The sequence below is a fragment of the Alnus glutinosa genome, chromosome 8, assembly GCF_958979055.1.
Source record: "Alnus glutinosa chromosome 8, dhAlnGlut1.1, whole genome shotgun sequence".
NCBI classification, from domain to species: domain Eukaryota; kingdom Viridiplantae; phylum Streptophyta; class Magnoliopsida; order Fagales; family Betulaceae; genus Alnus; species Alnus glutinosa.
The window spans coordinates 27,607,386-27,627,645 of record NC_084893.1 but is presented as its reverse complement, the minus strand read 5'-3'; the positions used below and the strand labels follow the sequence as shown (position 1 = coordinate 27,627,645).

Here is a 20,260-nt window from a genome sequence, read left to right as displayed (position 1 = left end):
TTTTTTTATTCAATCCAAAGAAAACGCTTATTCTAATTAATGAGCTTGCAATGTACTTTAGTGCAGCGTAGTGAAGAATGTTAAATCTCTCAAACCAAACGTCACATTAAAGTCCATGGTGGATGATTGAGTCTGTGGCATGTTAATCTTTTATAAATTCTTTTTTGTGTCTTTCAACGGAAAGATAATTAGAAATATGAGAATCTCTGGCTTATTGATCTAGACTTCTAGTTATCTCGTCGATCGTTGTCCCCATTATAGGCAGGCTATCTGATGGGACCCAGAGTTTGTCCCTCTTTTCAATATAATTGACAACACCTTTTGCTTTTAACTCGTTTTATGATTTCATCCATTGAGATTTATCCGATACACTTTCTAGCTAAGGCAATAAATGTGGAAAAAAAAAAAAAAAAAACTACTTTTGACAGACTTCTGGATAAACTCAAGCACAAAATGTCCAAGGATTGCCGTATCTGACTGGCCCTATCTTATGGATTTATGTCTCCTGTTCTCGATCCACTTTTGCAGGATTCTTTTTGTTATTTTCAAATACAACCACAACTTATACTGTTATACAGGCGTGCATGTGCCAAAAGAACCACAATTTATCCCTCATCCAATACACTCTTTTTGATCTTTTTGGTTGGAAATTCATATGATTTCAGAAACCACTTTCGCTTCCTTTGTTTAAAGTTTGTTTGGCCACGTGATTTTGCAAAATAAAAATCTGTTTTTAAACAAAATCTCAAAAAGCATCTTATTTGGAAGTACATTTTAAAAAAAATGACTTTCATATTGCAAGTAATGAAGTGCGTTTTTACAAGTCAAATTGTAATTTTGTCATACGTTTAACTTTATTTTTAAAAATTATATTTTCAAATCGCATGTTTTAAAATTGTAAAATCAAACCATCTCTTAGTAGTAGTTTTGAAAACACTTTACACACTTTTTTCAAAATTATTAGGACTCGTTTGGATGTGTGATTTTTTTGTATTATATACAAAATAGTGAATACCGAGAAAATTTGTTTTTTGAAATTATGTTTGGATGATTTAGAGAACTTGAGACAAAATTAGAAAAATTTGAATAAAATTTAAGTAAAATTTAAAATTTAAATTATAAAAAACAATCTAAACATATTTTTGAAAAAAAATAAATTATAATAAAAAAAATTATTACCCAAACATGCCTTAAGTTTTGGTTCATTTTCTAATATGGTTTATTGAAAGAAAGCCCAGCCCATTTAAACCGCCAAAGTAACAAGTGGGCCTTTAAAAGTGTAAGGACAGTGCGGGAGGGGACCACATGCGCACTATAGTATAGTACAAGTGGGAGTGGGACTGTGGGAATTGGCGGGTAAGATTCTCAGGGGTCCAAAAGTTGAAGATCCTTCGGCCAGGCCGTGGTCCTCTTCGTGGGACCCAACTATACTAGGACAGCTTGGCGCCACAAGCCACAAATGTTGGCCCACGTTCTTGTGTTAAGGAAGAGCCGTAGAGGCTTAGAGCTAATTGATCAACTTGTTATAAAGTGAAAAGTCAAATAAGAATATATGCTTTTTTTTCGCCGACCATATCAACTATCAAGCATTGTCCAATTATATATTATAATCTCTATCCCTCTTGCATGTTCTCTTGTCTTCTTCTTCTTCTTCTTTTTTTTTTTTTTTTTTTTTTTTTTTTTTTTTTTTTTTTTTTTTTTTTAAGTACAGATAAAACAAAATACAAAAATTAAAGAACTAAAAAAAAACCAGATGAAACTTTCCCAAAACAGGGAGAAAAGGATCCAAAGGAAAAAGAAGATACGGGAATGCAGCCAGAAAAAAATCTGGTTGCGGCCCATTTTGCCACATGATGGACACAGAAGTTTACACTTCGGTTGACAGAACTAACAGATCAGCTAGTTGTGGATGGAATGAGAGAATGAATCTGAGAGATAGTAGCAGCAATACGCCAGTCTTTTGTGATCAAAGGATTCTGTAGAGCCAGAGTGACTGTAGTAGAATCCCCTTCTAGAATAAACGAAGTCGCGTGTATAGAGATAACCAAATTTGTAGCCAGTAGCGCATCAAGAGCTTCCCCAATAACTGCAGAGCAAGGAGGACTGATAAGCGAGGAGCAATGGGTAATGGTACCAGAAGAGTTCCGAATCACCGCTGCTTGAACTGAAAAAGAGTCCCGAATAGCAGTGTCATAGTTAATTTTGATATAAGGAAAGCTAGGTTTCTGTCAAACCTCAGGAATCCTAGGTAGGGAAGAATTCCAAGCCAATAATGCTCCTGGACCAATTTATTAATATGAGCAGAGATAACAAGAGCATCAGGAACCAAATCTTCATGATGTGCCTTATTCCTTGAAAACCAAATATGATAACAAGCAACCATCGCAAAAATCTGAAACTTATGAAAATCTTTTCTTTATCTTGCCAAGTTTCGGCTCTCTTTTCTTGTACATGCAAATGCTCAAATGGCATTTCAAAACCCTTTCATAAGAGAAAATTATATGATCAACTTTGATTATATTTAACATGCAAGAACTTTATTTAAAGTTAATGAGACATGTCATAAAGTTAGTCTCACATTTGTTACACCCCAAAAGCTTATTCTCACATTGAATTGGTTAACCTCTTTTTCTAGGTTTGTGACACCCCATAAAGGTAGTTTCACATTGAGTGGGTCGAGCTCCAATTATAACTTACTAGTTCTTTTGTTATAACAGTGTAAATATGACTGATATTTTTTTTTTTGGATCGTTATAGTTAATGACTAAAAAAAAACTAGAAATGATGGTGTTGATACACTAAGTAATCACCCTAGAACCACTCAAGCAGCCTCTACATGGAAATTTAATTAGGCCATCAAATCACACAATTACCATTGTGAAGAAAACAAATCAATCACTCTTAAAATCTTATTCACACGGAAACTATACACCCTCAACAATCCCTAAATGGCCATTAAGGCGATCAACAATGGAAATCACCCCTATAAGAAAAATTACGCAACATTGATACTAATGTTACCATTTATATTAGACACTACAAAAAAATTTGAAATTTTGGATGGTTTGAAACCGTCTAGAAATTGCAAAAAACCGTCTGGAAAAAAGTCCAGGCGGTTGAAACCGTCCAGAAAAAATGGGTCGCTAATTCGGGTGCCAAACCGTCCACAATTAATAATTTTTTTTATAATATCATTAATTAATATATCTTTTTTTTTTAATTATTTATTTCTTTTCCATAATATATCCTTTTTTTTTTTTCCTGTCTCGATTCATTTTCATCAACGGTGCCGCCGGGTCGATGACGGAGAGGACAGAAATAGCGTCGTCGTGTCGTTCAGCCGTTCACAATCCAGCAATAGGTCACCACCATCCACAATCTAGCCGTTCAGCCACACTAAACCCCCATCGAAGCTAGACGTCTTCTTCTGTTTCTCTTTCACTCTGAGAGAAACTAAGAGAAACAAGTCGCAGCCCATATCTCCTCCCTCATTGCACAACCCCAACAACCATAGTCACAGCCACAGCCAAACACCCCCTTTCACCAATCAACCAAAAAATATAGTACCTCAAACAATCAAAACAAACAAAGGTTGTACCTCAAACAATCGATAATGAATTTCAAAACTCCATAACCCAAATCAAATAACCACGGAAATTATAAAACCACCCAAAAACACCGAAACCCGCCCCAATTACCATTTACCAACCTGTCAGCTCCAACCCAAAACAACCTAGAGCCGGTTTCGGTCGGATCCGGTTGTAAACCCCAACGACCTCGCCAGATCCTGCCGGAAACCCTCGCACATCAGCGTGGGTTTGACAGATTCTGCACTCCATCTTCGGCACTCTCTCTCGTCGTTCCGTTCCTGTCGTCCTGATCCCGCCGTTTTGTCCAGATCCCGTTGCCCGTCTTCAGTCGTCGGGCGGAGAGAGAAGAAAAAGAACGAGACTTGCCCTGCTTGGGAATTCTTTGGCCAAGTCTATGAATAAAGTAAAGAGAGAGATTGTGTGATTGTGAGGTGTTATGAGTCGTTGATAAATTTGAAAGAGACAGTTGAGATGTGAACTTGGAATTGTGGTGTGGATCGATGACATGGAATATGAATGAGTGGTATTTTTGAGGAGGTTTACAAATTAATTTTATAACTCCGTTCTTTTTAAAGCTAAATTGCAGACGGTTTCAAACCATCTGGAAAAGAATTTTTAGACGGTTTAAATGAAACCGTCTGTAGATTTCATTAAAATCGTCTAGAAATTTACATTTTTAGACGGTTTTATTGAAGCCGTCGTAATTTATTTTTTTACAGACGGTAAAAATTTAAATTTAGACGATTTTTAAAACCGTCTAGAAAAAATCGTCAATAATTGGTTTTTTTTTTTTTTTTGGTAGTGAAATAAGGAGTCTTCCCCTTTAAAAGGGATACACCCTCCAGATAAGGATTACTCTCTCTCTCTCTCTCTCTCTCTCTCTCTCTCCCCACCCTTTCTATTAGGTTTTCTGTCGGTGAACCTCTGATTGACTTAAGCATCGAAAGTTTCCCGCAAGTTCCCCTTGGGCCGATGTCAACCTAATAGGGTTTCATTTGTTTTATAGGACCCCATTACTAGTTTGATCGTTCAAAAATATGCTTCAACGAACACAGGGTGCATATATATATATATATATACATATATATATATATATATATATATATATATATATATATAACAAGGACTATGATAGTTTTTTTATAACGTTACTAATTCCCAAATTACGTCTAAGGCATGTCGTAATAGTTAGGATAAGGAATTTATAAGAAGTCTATTAATTTGAATACGTACGATTACTAATTCCTAAAGCGACTGGAATGATATATAGTTCCAGGCATTTGGCTCGTAATATTCTATTACTTTTGTACTTTTGTTGACTGATACCACATGCATATACAATTCTCAATATCCTTAATACACGACAACACATCCATCTATCAATCCTCTCTCTCTAAAACACGCCTCCTCGGCTCCTCCCAAGCAGTTATAAATACGTCCAAACCCTCGATCTATATATTTAGTCTCTACCACAAGCTTCTCTTAAAGCCTTTCATTTATCAAACCCCTTATCCCCCTACCACCATGAACAAACTCAAGAAATCTCAAATCCTAATTCTCTCCCTTCTAGCTGTTCTTCTCAGTATCACACCCCTCTTGTCCTCCTCAATAAGGACTACTTACCTCTATTTTGTCATAAACATCCTCATTATTACCGTTGGGGCTGAAGCTGGCCTTCTCTCATGCTTCCCCAAGCCTTTTGAGGACAAAAAACATCCTGTTCCTGATGCCCCAGAAGCCTCTACTGATGAAAACCCAGTTGCTCCAGCAACTACTGAAAAGAAGGCTAAGGTTGTTGAGAAATCTGCCTCCGAGAAAGTTGTTGGTGCTGTCAAAATGGATGAGGTCAAAAAGTGTCCCTCCATGCCCAGCCTTTTCTTCATAGAAGGTGGGGAGACTGATCAAGCAGAAAATGTGGTTGAGGAATCTTCTGATGAGGATCAAGAAGAAGAGGAGGAGGTCGTTAGTGATGAGCAAGAGCTGTTTACTAAAGCTGAGGCGTTTATTGGGAACTTCTACAAGCAGTTGAAGATGCAGAGAGAGGAGTCATGGAAGAGGATTCATGGTCTCTATCAGAAGGCCTTCTGATCGATCTCCTCTCTATCATAATTAAGGTTTACCAGTCTAGGCTAGCTATATCATTGGTTTTGGGGATACTATATATTGTGTGGTTATAATTAGAGGAGAACCATATTATTCTTTTCATGGTTCTTCTTTCACTGGGTTTGTATATATATATATATATATATATATATATATATATATAGGTATTATGGTTCTTCACATATATATCGTTTCTGCAGTTATATATATAACAGGTGATTAATTGGTATAGTCACACTACATTAAATTTGAGATAGATAGAGGTTTCATGGAACATATCAATTGGTTTGTACTGATCATGATCGAGTTCACAATATAAATACAGATATCTATATGTGCCTTATGCTATTTCTTCTTGGATTTGCACAATTTGTGATTTATAGCGCTTGTAACTTTGGTAGATTGTTCATAATTAAATCATGAGGGGCCAATATCCACAACTGAAACAAGAAGATGATACCAACTTGTACAAAGCAACATATACGATCCAAGCCATTTGAGATTTTTGTCTTTCAAACACAAATTTCTGTGTCCCTCCATCCCAACACGCGCGGTATTGAACTGGAGTACTTAATTAATTACTTCTTGGACATGTCTAAATCTTTTATCGAAGCACGCCACATAATCTGTGTTCCGATCTCATTGGAACACACTATAGACAATGTGAACTCTCACACAAACAAGGTTATATAGGGGACTCTCTCATCATTTGCTTCATTCGTGCTAAATTTCCAAGCACAATTAATTCTTTCTTTCATAACGTTATGATCGAATCGTGTAAACCATCCCCATGGAATTGTTTAGGGAGGGCTTTATGAGGATCCATGGTAAGCAAATGTCGAAATATACCAAACCAATATTCTCAATATTATATTAATATTAATATTCATAAAGCCTTTCAATTATGAGAATAGTATATATATATATATATATATATATAAGCAATAGTAATTAACAATTTTTTCATATATGCCTGATCAAGAGACGATGAAGATCCTTCATGCATAAGCTCATTTATCCTTCATTGAGAATAATTTCTATAACTCAATTTTTTTTTTCTTTGAAAAAGGTTAATTTCGAAGACTGTATATATATAGTTGGTGACAACCAAAATATAGTGAAAGTGCATTTTATCTTGCCCTCAGATAGATTGATTGTAACTATCGAACACTTGAAAGGATCTTTCTCTCTCTCTCTCTCTCTCTCTCTCTCTCTCTCTCTCTAAAGAAGGTGCTAGCTCCACCTGCTCTTGGTGTTATTCGATTGTGGGGTCAGCTTCCCGAAATGTTCTTGCAGCATTTCTTGTCCAAGATTTTATCTTTATATATATGTTTTGTCCTTTTTGTTAATAAAGTTGAGCCCCTTTTCCTCCTTTTATCTGTACTGAATGTGTTTGTGAGCCCCTTAGTGTTTGCCTGTAGTGCACTGCGGGGGTCCACGGAGAGGCTGCCAACCTCATGCTTGTATACACGCAGATATCCTCATCTTACTTTTTGTTGCATCTTCTCCTTGATATTCTTATGGCTACCACGTACTGCAGACAGACAGCGCCAACCTTAAGAAGAGATATTTGATCATGGTTTTGTCTATACTTTTGAGGAAGATATGAGCTACGCACACAATTGCATCACAGCTAGTCACGTCCAGTTTCTCCCACATGTTAAATGAATGAATTATATATTGTTATCTTATGCATTGTAATGCACCATTTATCTAAAAAATTTAAAAATGAGTAAAAAAAATGGCGTATTTAATGAAATATTTAATTGAAATTAAAAATAAAGTAATTGTTCAAACTTAAGATATCTGCTTTGATACAATTTTAACGAGTAATTCTAATAATACATTAAGTGTTCATTAAAAAATGAGGTGGCTTTTAAAATCACAATTTGATCAAAATTATCATTTGATCAATCACATGCTCAATGATGATTTTAAAAGCCACCTCATTTTTTAATGGACACTTAATATACATGTAGAATTTCTCCATTTTAACTGACCATGCCACCAGTTATATTAAATGTTTAAATAAATTATAAAAAAATTATAAATTTAATTATTTAATTAATATTATAACATATATCTTAAGCCAAGATGTGGTATAACATATATATACACACAAATATATATCTCTCTCATGCACATATATATATATATATATATATATATATATATCCTTTTGACACTTGAAGACGTATCAGTTAGCAAAATACTAATCATAATATTGTAATCAATCAATCCATGACATTAGCAATTATCTCAAGAAAGTTTTTGGAATTTGCTTCTAAGATATTGAGAATCTAAGATACATAATATGTACACTCAATCTAAATTGACTAAACAAAGGCCTTATCAGAAACTTTTGGTCTTTGAATAATGCATGAATCTTGTTCCATTTTTCGGAAAAATGCATTAATGCATTACATCATGCATCTACCTAACATGTAAAACTTATCCTTAGGTTTCATATCGACCGTACCATGTAAAGTTGAGGCTGATCATGCGCACAATGAATTCTCTACATTTTTGTCTAAAATAGCTAATTAACTAAACGTTACTTTTTCTATTTTAATTAGTTAATTAATGACTTTTTTTAATTTACTTTAGATCCGATTTTTTTCTATATCATTTAAATATTCTTTCTTAAAAAAAAAAAAAAAAAAAAATTCATTTTCCAAATGTAAATATACTTGTTCTTTGATGAAAAAATCCAGCACTTGCAATTGCCCATGTTTAGATTAATTTGTATATAAATCTAAAATACGAGAATAACAACGAAAGCAAGAGAGAAAAGAGACAGAAAATTATACGGGTGGTTTGGTGTTAGACATCTACGTTCACCGTTATGAATTAGCCCTAATGGTTATAATGTGCTCATTAACTTTCTTGTTTACAATACATAAGTCCCTATTTATAGTTGAATAAGTCGACCTATACAAGTAAATCTAAATCGACTTATAAAAAAAACACAAATCGACCTAGACTTTGAAATATAAATCAATAATATTATATTCAGATTTATTTTCTTAATATATTCTAACAGCCTACACACAATTTCATTAGTCTTTCTTAGTATAATGAACGCAAAAGAGATTTGATAAAATACAACGCAAAACCAATAAACCCAATGCAAATTAAGGATGAAATGTTTGAGCTTCAGAAGCTATCCTAGCTTCGTAGAGAAAATCGTTCAAATTAAGCCCAGCTTGGCTAAAAGAGCTCACTGAACTTTTTTGAGCTAATTAATTACCAAAGCCCCCAATACCAAGGCACAAAGAAACCTAAGAACACATACGTTGAAACGACCACGTACTGCAGAGTTTGAGAGAGTAAGAGTATAAAGAGACAAACTAAAGAAAGAGGAGGAGAGGAGATCGAGGGTGCATGGTTATTTCGGTAGGAATTGAAAGAGATCGACAAAGAGAAAAATGAAAAAGAGAGAGAGAGAGAGAGAGAGAGAGAGAGAGAGAGAGAGAGAGAATCATAAAAATAAAAATAAAAATAAAAACAAAAACTTATGCACCCATCTACAATGCTTTCCTACATTTGGTTAAGCACAGTAAATGAGTTGCAAAATGTGTTTGATTCAAAGAACGGAATAGAAATATTTTTTAAAAGTTTGATTAATTAACCATTTTCCATAGAAATTTAAGATGCACAAGTCGTTTTAGAACATTACTCATCTTTAATTTGGTACGTGCAACATATTACGCACAGTTATGTAAAGCATTAATGAAAGATTTTTTTTTTTTTTTTTTTTTTTTTTTTTAAAAAAAAAAAATTTAAATAGTAGGCATATATAAATAATTAAATCTATATATTTGAGCCAAAATAATTAACTCGACCCTGCCCAGAAAAAGGGCTTGGCCATTGGCTAATTTGGCCTTATTATAACAAAAATCAATTTATCATCAACAACAACCTAAATCTGTTAATAAAAAAAAAAAATTAGGCATAAGCAATAGTCTTCAAAAGCAACGTAAAAGAGTTTTTAATGTAACAAGGCTAGCAATGTAGAAGCTGAAGTGGCACCGTGCCGTTTCAGCAGAATGTCGAGTTTCATTTTGATAGGTATTTGAATTGAAATTTAAAATATACTAAAAAAATAATTATTAATTTGTTAATATTGAATAGATACTAATTTTATTTTATTTTATTTAATATTTAATTTTAATATATTTTTATTCATGCTTTAATCTCCTATCTTAATATTTATTATTTTCTCATTTGTCCCTATAAAAATACCTGCCGCCGTCCTTTACGTACTTTAATTAATTGGTATTCGAATATTCGATTAACAGCCTAGAAAATTAAGCTAGTAAACCCTCCAAACATCCCCTAAACCTCCCATTGACCATAGTTGATCCATTAAATTAGAACTTGGTAAAGACTAATCTCACTTGTCTTTTTGCTGGTGTTTGCAAGCCTAGCTAAAGTATATATGGTTCATGACTTGATTGACTCAGCTGGACAGCCCACTATATATAATATATACCGAGTAGGTACGTATGACATAAGAAACTTCTTGGTAACAAACTTTAACAACTGATTAAATATGTGATAAGTCGAATTAAAAAATAAAAAATTACATCTCCACAAAACTTTAAATAGTTATAATTGACCCTAAAACTACGTAACCCTTTTTCTACTTGGCACATTTAGTTAAGATTTCTATTAAATTTGACGAAAAATAAGTCTCATGCGATAAACATGACTCAAAAGAAAAATTATACTAAACAAAAAACCGTAGGAGGAGATCCACGGCCTGAATTTGGGTCTCCACGGCAAAAGATCCACGATTTGGTCATGGGTTCCACGACCAAAGACTCTTGATTTGGCTGTGGGTTTCTATGGCTAGGGACTCACAATTAAGTCGTTGGTACGTCTCAATGGTTAGAGACCCACGACTATGATGTGGATCTCCATGGCTAGATAACGTTTTTATTTTTTTAAAAAATGTAATATATATATGGGCTAAGTGAAAGGGCTAAAAAGTTTGAAAATAATTAAGTAATAATTTAAGAAAATAAGTGTAGTTTCCTCCCCAAACAAATAACCAAACATTTTCCCTTCAAAAAAAAAAAAAAAAAAAAAAAAAAAAAAAAAAAACCAAGCATTTTGACAAGGAAAAGAAGGCACGAGTACCCTTAAACTAGGGAAATGGCATTTTGAAGCTCTTCTGTCAAGCCCATTGGTTCGTTGGGCCGAACCATAAACCCATCTTTTATTGGTGGATCCGGCTCTCAAGTCTCAAGTGAATCCTCATGTTGGGCTTATATCCATTTAGACTTAGTCGAGTTGCCTTGGTCTCCGAGTTGGTTAGGCCATCTCTGTTATATATAAGTCATTTCATTGACCACGAGAGAAGCAGCAAAAGATACAAGCCGATTGAATCAAAGCAATAGAAAATGAAGCACTAACTACCAGACAAAAATATTATATATACGCACATGAATTACCAAAAGATAATCCAATAATCCAGTTCAACTGCTTTATTTAATATGGTTGAGTGTATCGAAACTTAACATAAAATTAATAAAAAACATATATGATGACAGAAGCTTACCAAACTACTAAATATGCTTCTGTTGGTAATGTTCATTTTTTAACTACCATATATACAAGTCTTTCAAGAGGTTTTCCTGATTGATGAAGGATATGGGAAAGGAGTTAGCCACCAGGCTGCAGCTTGGTGTAACTTCAGTAGTATTATTGCTTCTTATCTTCTTCCTTTATGCTGCTTTTTTCTCATCGGATGTTACCCGGCCATTTGATTCATGTAATTCCCCTTTATGTTTGCATTTCCTGTTTTATTGAGTATTGATTTCAACTTCTTCTTCTTCTTCCTTGGCTTTGCTAATTTGAGTTGTCTGGTGCTGTAGGGAAGCAGAAGCTCAGCAGCAGAAAGGTCAACAAAGGCTTAGAAGTTGCAGAGCCTCTTCTAAGAAGATTAGTAAGAGGTTCTCTCTCTTTTATCTTTAGCATTCTTTGTCATTTACAGAACTGTAACTTGCTTCCAAATGGACCCAACTATTCAAGGTTTACTCTTTCTCTGCTAACAGGAGAAAATCGAATTCAGCTTAAAACCACTGGATTTTCATGCTATTCTGACCTTCACTCTGAAGTTTGTGTCACAAACAAACCACTGATCATAGTCGATAACAATGTATTAACTGCTTACCTACAGTCCTCTCACGTCCAAGTTAAACACATGGTTCGGCCATATCCAAGGAAAGAGGATGAGACGGCCATGAAAAGAGTCTCGCCGGTGCAAATACTTTCTGGAAATGCTACAACGCCAGACTGTGATTTCAGCCATGATGTCCCAGCTGTCGTCTTCTCCTCCGGTGGCTTCACAGGAAACCTATTTCATGAGTTCAACGAGCTCATCATCCCCTTATTCATCACCTGCCACCACTTCCGATCTCACCTACAATTTGTCATCACCGATTTGAAGCCTTGGTGGGTCAGAAAATACAGTCGGATTCTCAACTACTTGTCTCGTTTCGAGGTCATAAATCCTGCAAAAGATGGACGTGTTCACTGCTTTTCGGGGGGAGTTATAGGCCTCAAGTACCACGACAATCTCGCCTTAAATTCTACAGATATACCTGGAGGATACTCCATGTTTGACTTCAAGCACTTCCTCAGAGAATCATATAACTTGAAGATAAAGAATGTTTCAGACATAACAAACGGTACAAAGCCAGTGTTAGTTCTTATATCTCGTCGGAAAACAAGAACGTTTCTGAATGAAGATGACATGGTAGGCATTATGGAGGAACTGGGTTTTCGAGTTGTCGTGGCAACGCCTAATAGGATGTCGAATTTGGAAAAGTTTTCTGCGGTGATCAACTCGTGCAGTGTCATTGTCGGAGCCCATGGCGCCGGCCTTGCAAACGCCATGTTCTTGCCTGCCGGGGCGGTTGTGGTGCAGGTGGTGCCATTGGGGCTGGATTGGGCATCAACCAACTACTATGGTGGACCGGCAGCCGAGATGGGGCTGCATTATGTGGAATACAAGATTGAGGCAGAGGAGAGTTCTCTTTTCGACATGTATGGTCCTCAACACCCAGTCATTGCTGATCCCATGTCTATATTCTTGCAGGGCTACAATGCTACAAGAGCTGTGTATGTTGACGGGCAGAACATGAAGATAAACTTGGTGAGGTTTAGGGAGACCCTTATGAAGGCAATGAAATTTCTTGGACACTAAGCTGTTTTGACTGAAGATATCTTATGTAGTTTTTTCGACAGCACCAAAATCAAATTTGAAAATTACAGCTCTGGGGTCAGTTGTCATTATCATGTGAATAAGTTGAGTTAGAAAAGAAAAATAAAAAATTCAGTCATGTATTTCACCCATTGTTTGAGTTTACCATGACTATAAGCAATTGAAGTATTGATTAGGCTTTTGCTTTGGGCCTATTGCTTAGAAGTACTACAACCACAACACACGATACCACACCTTACAAAAACAAATCGCACATTAAGTTTATAGACCAAAAAAGAGTTAAAAAACCACTACCACCAATTTACAAAAAAGTGTAACACGTATATTCATTATTCATAGACTAGCATCTGTTCTCCTTGTTCAAAACAAAAACTCACAAGGCCAACAAGATTCGTGTGAGGAACTCGCAAAAATAACTCTAAGTCTTGAACTCAAGTCCACCTTGCAGTGGTCCTTGCTCAGCTCTTTTGATTGCCGCCACTTGTCCATCAGAGAGCATCCCTCTATAAACCTAGGGAGAGCATTAGAACATCAGCAAAATCATCTTCTTATTAACTAACACAGATTGAAAGAATGCAGCTAAAAGACATTTTGAAAATATACCATAATGGAAGCCATGAGATTTTTTATTTTATTTTATTTTATTTTAATATATATACTAAGCCATGAGATTTTAGTCACACACATTTCGTATATGAACAAATACATGAGTATCCCCTTTTCCCCACATTGAATTATAAAAAAATAAAAATAAAAATAAAAAAAATAAAAAAAGTAAGAGCAAATTTGATATTAAGAACCAAAAGAATAAGAAGGGAACTCTAAAGCTTGAAAATGGGTCAGCACATAATGAATACAGTAGTTCGTGCTCTTTAACATATCACACTACTGCCGTTGAGGGACATCCGAGTTCTATTGAAAAGGACAATTGGAACTCTCAGATGTCCCTGAAGGTGGCCAAATGGCTGCTTCCTCGGAAGCTTTCCTGCCAACTCCCCTCCCGTCTCCTCCATCCGCATCAGTAGCGGTAGTAAAGATCCCCCTTTGCAGAAAAAGAGAAAGAAAAAGTGTATGAACACACATAATGCATATTAATTACGCTAACCAAACTAGTATAGGATGAACAAGGATGCCATAGAAGAACGGAAGTAGCTTATGCTGACACAGAATCACCTAGTCGTATATAATACTAGAAAATGGACATAGATACATTTATACATACGGAATTTTCACTTTTTACAACCATGTTAGACTGTCAGATTGATCCAGTCCAACTACAACTAATGGCAGAAATTAGTCATACCCATGCAACTACCTGCATAGAATGCACTCATGCAGTAAATCCCTACATCTCATGGCTGCACTTGCACCACAAAGTTTTCCGTCTGATATTGATGAACAAGTTCCAAAGCCAAGATACATAAAAAATTTCTCCAGTTCATGCATTTAAATGCAGCAGTTAATAAAACCTACCAGATGTGATTGCTTCTATCTCCTAGTCTTCTAAATAAAGAAGTAGCATCATAAACAATTCGATTCTTTTAAGGCACGAATTAAATATGAAGCTGCAGAATTTTCTGCCTCCTTTCTTCTTGACCTTTCATCCCCCGTCATACTTAAAACACCGTCTACAGTTGCTATTTGAACTGAGTACACAAATTTCTTGTCATGTGGCAGACCCACGTCCTTCTCAATGCTGCAAGTTATAGTAAAATAACATTTAAGATTCAGTATCTGCGAAAATAGAAAAGGAGGTGGGAATTTGAAAACAGTGAATCCTTGTAAGGAAAATTTTGTATCCGTGGTAGGCGGTGTCGAGAGAAAACACATGGAGGAGTTAAAAAAGAAGACGCTCATTCATTGCAGATAAAAACTACATAATGAAAGCATGAGTGTTGACATTTAATAGAACAAAATCACTAGTTGATGTGAACTTGACCTGCCACACAGATCAGTATACATGTTTCCTGTCATTGTAACCCCTGGGTCCGTCAAATAATTCAGAGCACAGAGAAAACTAATAAAAAGACTTTAACCCCACCTGTGGTATATGATGGGTTCGGTTTCAAAACCTGTGTTTTAAAAGTGACACTTTACCCACTCAAGGTTCACTCCATTAATTTCCTTTATATTTTGTCTATAAACATTACTCTGCTGCCAAAAATTGTATGCCCAACATCTAGATGGGTAAAAAGTCTGTAATTTTTCTTTTCCCCTTTCTAAATCACTGGTTGGTGAAGTGTTAATTTTCTAAGCTACAAGTGGGTAAAATGCCACATTTCTCAAAGCACATGATTAGCCCATACATACTTTGACAGCAAAGTTTGACAGATGTAATGGGATGGATCTCACGCAGAGAAAGTGCAAACTTTCTAAACCACTGGTTAGCAAATCAAACTCACACCATACCATAGACGGACAAAGTGTAGTGTCCTGAAATAAAAAGTCAACTATATCCAACGTGTCACAAGGAAATTAAGGCTAGCATAACTTTAGTATGCAATGAACTAAATCTATTCTACGATGTTCATAGCCTAACTTTAGTATGCATCTATTAGAGCAAACATCTTCAAAATAAAAACTCCAATTTGTAAGTAATAGGGGGAGAATGCACAATATCATTGACACCAGCAGAAGTCAATCATAATACAAACTAGATAAGATAATGTCACATATATATTATCTTCCAATTATTCACCGCTCATGATAAAGGAGCTCCTACCTGTAAGTAGGCCTATGCCACTTTTTCTTGCCACAAAGCTCATTTAAGATTTGTTTCGCTCCTTCAATCTCAAATGACCCATCGCCCCGTACAGAAAATTCAAACGTCCCACTGTTAGTAGGCTTAGATTGCGATAACTTACTCAAAGCTTGCCTTGCTGCATTAAGCTTTGCGATTTCCTTCTGCTCAGAAGAACCCGAGGCAACAAACCTGCCATTGACATATACACTAGCAATATTCTTTGCCCCTTTTCTCCAGTGCCTAATGTCAACTTGCTTACCCTGCTTCTGACACAACTCAAACAGCATTGTAACAGGCTGTGGTTGTTGTTGCAAGTCTTTTAGCGTGACAATAGGCTCCAAGAGACCCCTAAAAATCTACACGGATTCAATAAACAATGCCTTTTAATTTATTCAAACAGAGAAAGACATACATAAAACAGATAGAGAGGAAAAGCTCCAAACAAGAAGAAAAAAGAAAAGAAAAACCAAGATCATATTTTTCTTTGAATGAAGTGAAAAAAGGGTTACATACACACCACCCAGAATCTTTGCAGGTCGAGATTGACATCAATGTATATAGCAGCCGCCACAGACTCTACAATATCGGCAAGAATCTTCGGGGCTTTTACCGATCCACCATACACAACCGTATCATCTTCCTCACTGACTGCATCAGCAAACTCTTGAACCTATAAAGCAATTTTTTTGCTCAAATACAAGCAAATCTTAACCTTAAACAAGCCCAGAATACACGCATCCAGGCAAATTCCTCTCAAAAACCTAACCGAGAACTTATTATTCAAAACCCAAAAACTTCAAGTAATAAAACCGACCCAAATATAATTATGGACTCCCAGACCCATAAACTACTCATACGAAAAAAAAGAAAACCCAAGAATTAACAAAAGCGAATTTCGTTTCTGAAAGCAATAAAAACATGCACTTTCAAAACGCTATCCAACGAAATCATAATAATACAGAAAAACCCGAAGAATTAACAAAAAGTCGAAAAAAGGTAACCTTCTCGCGAAGAGCCACGGCATTGTGCCTAAAGTGGCGATAGAGGCCTTGGCGGACGGCGACGCGCGCCAGCTTCTCAGTGCTGATGTTGGCGGCGCGTAGGAGGGAGAGCTGGCCGGGATCGAGGTCAGGGTAGGCCAGGTAGACGTGGTTTGAGAACGCGAGCCCCAACGCCGCGTCGCCAACAAACTCGAGCCGCTGGTAGGACCGCGACTCGGCGTAGGATGAGTGGGTCAGGGCCTCTTCTAAGAGCGTCTTTTCCTTGAACCTATACCTCACGATCTCTTCCACGGCTCTGATCGTTTCCTCCATTTCAGAGAAGACAGCTGGCGGGGAGTGATCTCTTCAAAGCAGCAGGGGCAATCGCGTAACCAGGGGGGGGGGGAATTGGGTAGAGCTCTATTCACCCTGGGCTGAGGATATCGAGCTGGGAATCAATGGCGGTTCTGGTCACCTTTTCCTTTTGGTTTTGGTACTTTTCGTGACGCGTGGGAAATTAATTGAGTTCAAGAGCTTTCCTAGTTGGGAAGGACTACCAGCCCGTGGAGACGACGCGCATTTGTCGCGTGAGGAGGTGAGCTTTCGGGCTGAGCTACCGTGGGAGGCACGCTGTTTAGGGTGTGGCCGTAACAACAGTCACACCAATAGAACCAGGCAGTACACCACTCCCCGCCGTCAACGTTTTGACTCACCACAGTCAAAGTTTTGACTAGCCTCCCAATTTTTATTTTTTTTTAAAATATTCGTGAATCCATACAAGAATTTAATATAAAATTAACATTCACGATTTTATTACAAAATTAACAAAATTTTTTGTAAGAGTAAACACAACTCGATTGTTAAATGAGTTAGCAGGTTGTTTTTTTTAAGGGTAAACAGATTTAACTCATTTAATTAAATGGGCTTAGTTCGAGTTATTTCAATAATCGATTTGACACGTTAATATAAATTGTTAATCCTAATTTTAACCGAGGCATTGACGGCTACTCTAATGTGACTTTTATGGCGTTCACACGTGTGTTCTTGGATATAGTTCCTTGTTTCATAAAAATATTATTAGAAAAATTTTACATATCCTCCTTGTAAAACATTACTCTTCTTTATTTTTAGCTAATTTATTGAAACACTCATGTTATCAAACTTTAAAGACTCGAACCCATGTCCACATGTCAAACTTTAAAGACTAATAACAAGGCCTTTGTCCAGTCTTCGATAGGCTAGGATCCAAAAGCTGAAGTGTTCAAAAAGGCCGATTGGTGTTGAGCCAAACGGACCTAGCAAATGGACAGTCCAAGCAAAATATGTTGAATGGATTTTAGGGGGGCCATTGCAGCAGGAGAGCTATTTTTAGGGTCCAGAGAATGGTTAAACTTAAAAAAGATGTTTGTCCTCACTGAAAGGATATTCCAAGTGATTTTTAATATAATAGATGTTTCAATCTGACTAGCTAGGGCCTAGGAACAAGCTAGTTGGTGACAAAATTCAGTCTGACCCCTCGTCCCCTCCCTCCTCAACACTGAAGCTCATCCTCTCTTCAGTAAAAGCCCATATTTCAGCATAGAAGAAAATCTCCTCTTCTTCTAAAGATTGGTTCCCCCTCATAGTGGCTCTTTTAAGAGAAATGATTTTTTTACATATTTTTATAATTTTTTTTTAAAATTTATCTTTGAATTTATGGGACTCACAAATTCAATAGTGAATTTAAAACTTGATTGTACGTAAATGTACAAGAGATATAAGTATATCATTTTTCATCTTTTAAGGCCAATTTTGACGTGACAATCCCAGCCTCAATTTGTTACTATTGGCACCATTTTTTTTTTTTTTTTAACAACTACTGCCATCATTTTGAGTAATCACATTAGTAACATTATTGTTGTTTCCTCCAAGCGACTTCCCCCAATGGGATCTTTATTATCAATCTGGCAATCTTTAATGAAAGTTTTTCTCTTATCTTTGAAGGCGACTCCTTGTTGACTATTTAGGCCATTAACAAAACTCATTTCTTTTATGGTTGGACTTGGGCTTCCATTAATAAATGTGCCAACTTTTATGCACACCAAGTTGTCAAATAGATTACTTTTCACGAAGCATTCTCACTCAATTTTTTTTTCTCTCTCTTCCATTAGAATTAAGAGCTAGAATAACCTCTTTTAATTCTCCCTTTTCCCTTCCATTGAATAGAAAAATAAATAAATAAAGCAAAACACCAAAAATATACTGAAAACATTTTAGATTGAAAGAAAAAAAAAAATGGAGTCTAAACGTAGAATATGAAAGAAAGAGCCTCAATTTCTTGGCATTTAGGGAGGGTCCATTGATCATTGCCACTCATAAAGATATGTACGCTTTTAATGAATGAGTTGTACTTAGGGATAGCGGCATCAATTTGTCCGAAAATTAAAAGTTTAATCACGCTTTAAACCCAATGCAGCAAGTGATAAGTTATCAAGCCTAGACAAAAAGAAAACATTGATAAATTGCCAAGGAATGGCAATCTATATTGAATGATTTGCTCCATAGTCAGAAGTTGATCAATAAATGTTCTATGGAATGAAATGACTTTTGTCAAGTTAAACAGATCTCCACCAATTTGCTGTTTGGATTTTTAACAATTTAGATATCAAATATGAGTGAAATTTAGACAAGTAAACTTTATAAAGACTCAAACGTTTGTTCAAATTACTAACAATATAAACAACAAAATTATTGGGATCTCTATCTCATTAAATATGCATCCATTTTCCATATTGCCATGCACGAAACCCTCGTTCATTTGTATGATTTCTTTTATTCTTCTAGGCCATTTAAATCATGTTATAATTTAAATACCACTGAGTTTATATTTTCCTTGACATTTAGTTTAATCGGGGCATATTTTCGGAAAACATGAATCTTTTACAAAATATTTGTGTTGGCAATCCAAAAATTAAATAAATAGGGTAAAGTTTATATACCCTCTTCAAACTACCACTTAATTGACAATGTCTCCCAAACTTTCAATTTGAACGATGTCTCTCCAAATTATAAAAAATTGTCAATGTTCTCTCAATAACCAAAATACCCTTAATAATAATAATTAAAAAATACAAAAATTCAAAAAATAAAAATCTAAAACTAAAACTAAAAAAATAAATACATAAAAATCAAGGGTGGGCAAATTAAAAATTAAAAATTAAAAATTTTCGTTTTTTCTTTTTATTTAAAGAAGTTAAAAAAATTAGTTTTTTTTTAAAAAAAAAAAAAAAAAATCATTTTTTCTTTATTTTTTTTTTTAAATTTTTTTATTTTTCTTTTGTCGAATTTATAGGGATATTTTTGTTTTATTAAAAAAATTATAAAGTAGTTTTTGTCTTTTTGTTGGCCTTGGAGACATTGACAATTTTTTAGTAATTTGAAAAAACATTACAATTTTTTTTAATTTTTTTTTCCTGTAGCTCTGGTTATACTTTGGGTTTGCTTTTAATTTCAACTTCTGTCGGTTCGGGTTTTTTGATTTGTGGGTGTTTTTTTTTTGGGGTTGTTAGGGGTTTCTAATGGGTTTTGAGGGGTTTGTTAGGTTGGAGTGCTTTCAGTTTCAAGGCAGATT

General features: G+C 35.4%; 2 protein-coding genes across 3 annotated transcripts; one reads left to right on the top strand and one right to left on the bottom strand.

Moving 5' to 3' along the window:
* The first annotated feature begins 11,305 nt into the window (after window positions 1-11,305).
* LOC133875507 (alpha-1,3-arabinosyltransferase XAT3-like) lies at window positions 11,306-13,058 on the top strand. 2 transcript variants are annotated; one of them, XM_062313662.1, is made up of 3 exons: window positions 11,306-11,472; window positions 11,576-11,646; window positions 11,756-13,058. In XM_062313662.1, coding segments are annotated over exons 1-3 (1,227 nt in total). In that variant the 5' UTR covers window positions 11,306-11,470; the 3' UTR covers window positions 12,910-13,058. The 2 variants fall into 2 exon arrangements, with proteins under 2 accessions (XP_062169646.1, XP_062169645.1); XM_062313661.1 differs by having other exon boundaries at window positions 11,576-11,653.
* Window positions 13,059-13,167: 109 nt separating this feature from the next.
* LOC133875508 (ribonuclease 3-like protein 2) lies at window positions 13,168-17,306 on the bottom strand. Its single transcript, XM_062313663.1, has 5 exons — window positions 16,672-17,306; window positions 16,188-16,340; window positions 15,650-16,026; window positions 14,401-14,623; window positions 13,168-13,438 (listed from the first exon to the last, which is right to left on the bottom strand). The coding sequence occupies exons 1-4, from the start codon at window positions 16,981-16,983 to the stop codon at window positions 14,449-14,451; spliced, it is 1,017 nt and encodes a 338-aa protein (XP_062169647.1). The 5' UTR covers window positions 16,984-17,306; the 3' UTR covers window positions 13,168-13,438; window positions 14,401-14,448.
* Window positions 17,307-20,260: the final 2,954 nt, after the last annotated feature.

Excerpts from the sequence above, each read along its gene's own strand:
- LOC133875507 (XM_062313661.1), top strand. The coding sequence starts at position 11,343 with ATGAAGGATATGGGAAAGGAGTTAGCCACCAGGCTGCAGCTTGGTGTA. Across the intron at positions 11,473-11,575 it reads TACCCGGCCATTTGATTCAT|GGAAGCAGAAGCTCAGCAGC; the intron begins GTAATTCCCCTT and ends CTGGTGCTGTAG. Across the intron at positions 11,654-11,755 it reads TCTAAGAAGATTAGTAAGAG|GAGAAAATCGAATTCAGCTT; the intron begins GTTCTCTCTCTT and ends CTCTGCTAACAG.
- LOC133875508 (XM_062313663.1), bottom strand. The coding sequence starts at position 16,983 with ATGGAGGAAACGATCAGAGCCGTGGAAGAGATCGTGAGGTATAGGTTC. Across the intron at positions 16,341-16,671 it reads CCGTGGCTCTTCGCGAGAAG|GTTCAAGAGTTTGCTGATGC; the intron begins GTTACCTTTTTT and ends ATTGCTTTATAG. Across the intron at positions 16,027-16,187 it reads ACCTGCAAAGATTCTGGGTG|ATTTTTAGGGGTCTCTTGGA; the intron begins GTGTGTATGTAA and ends GAATCCGTGTAG.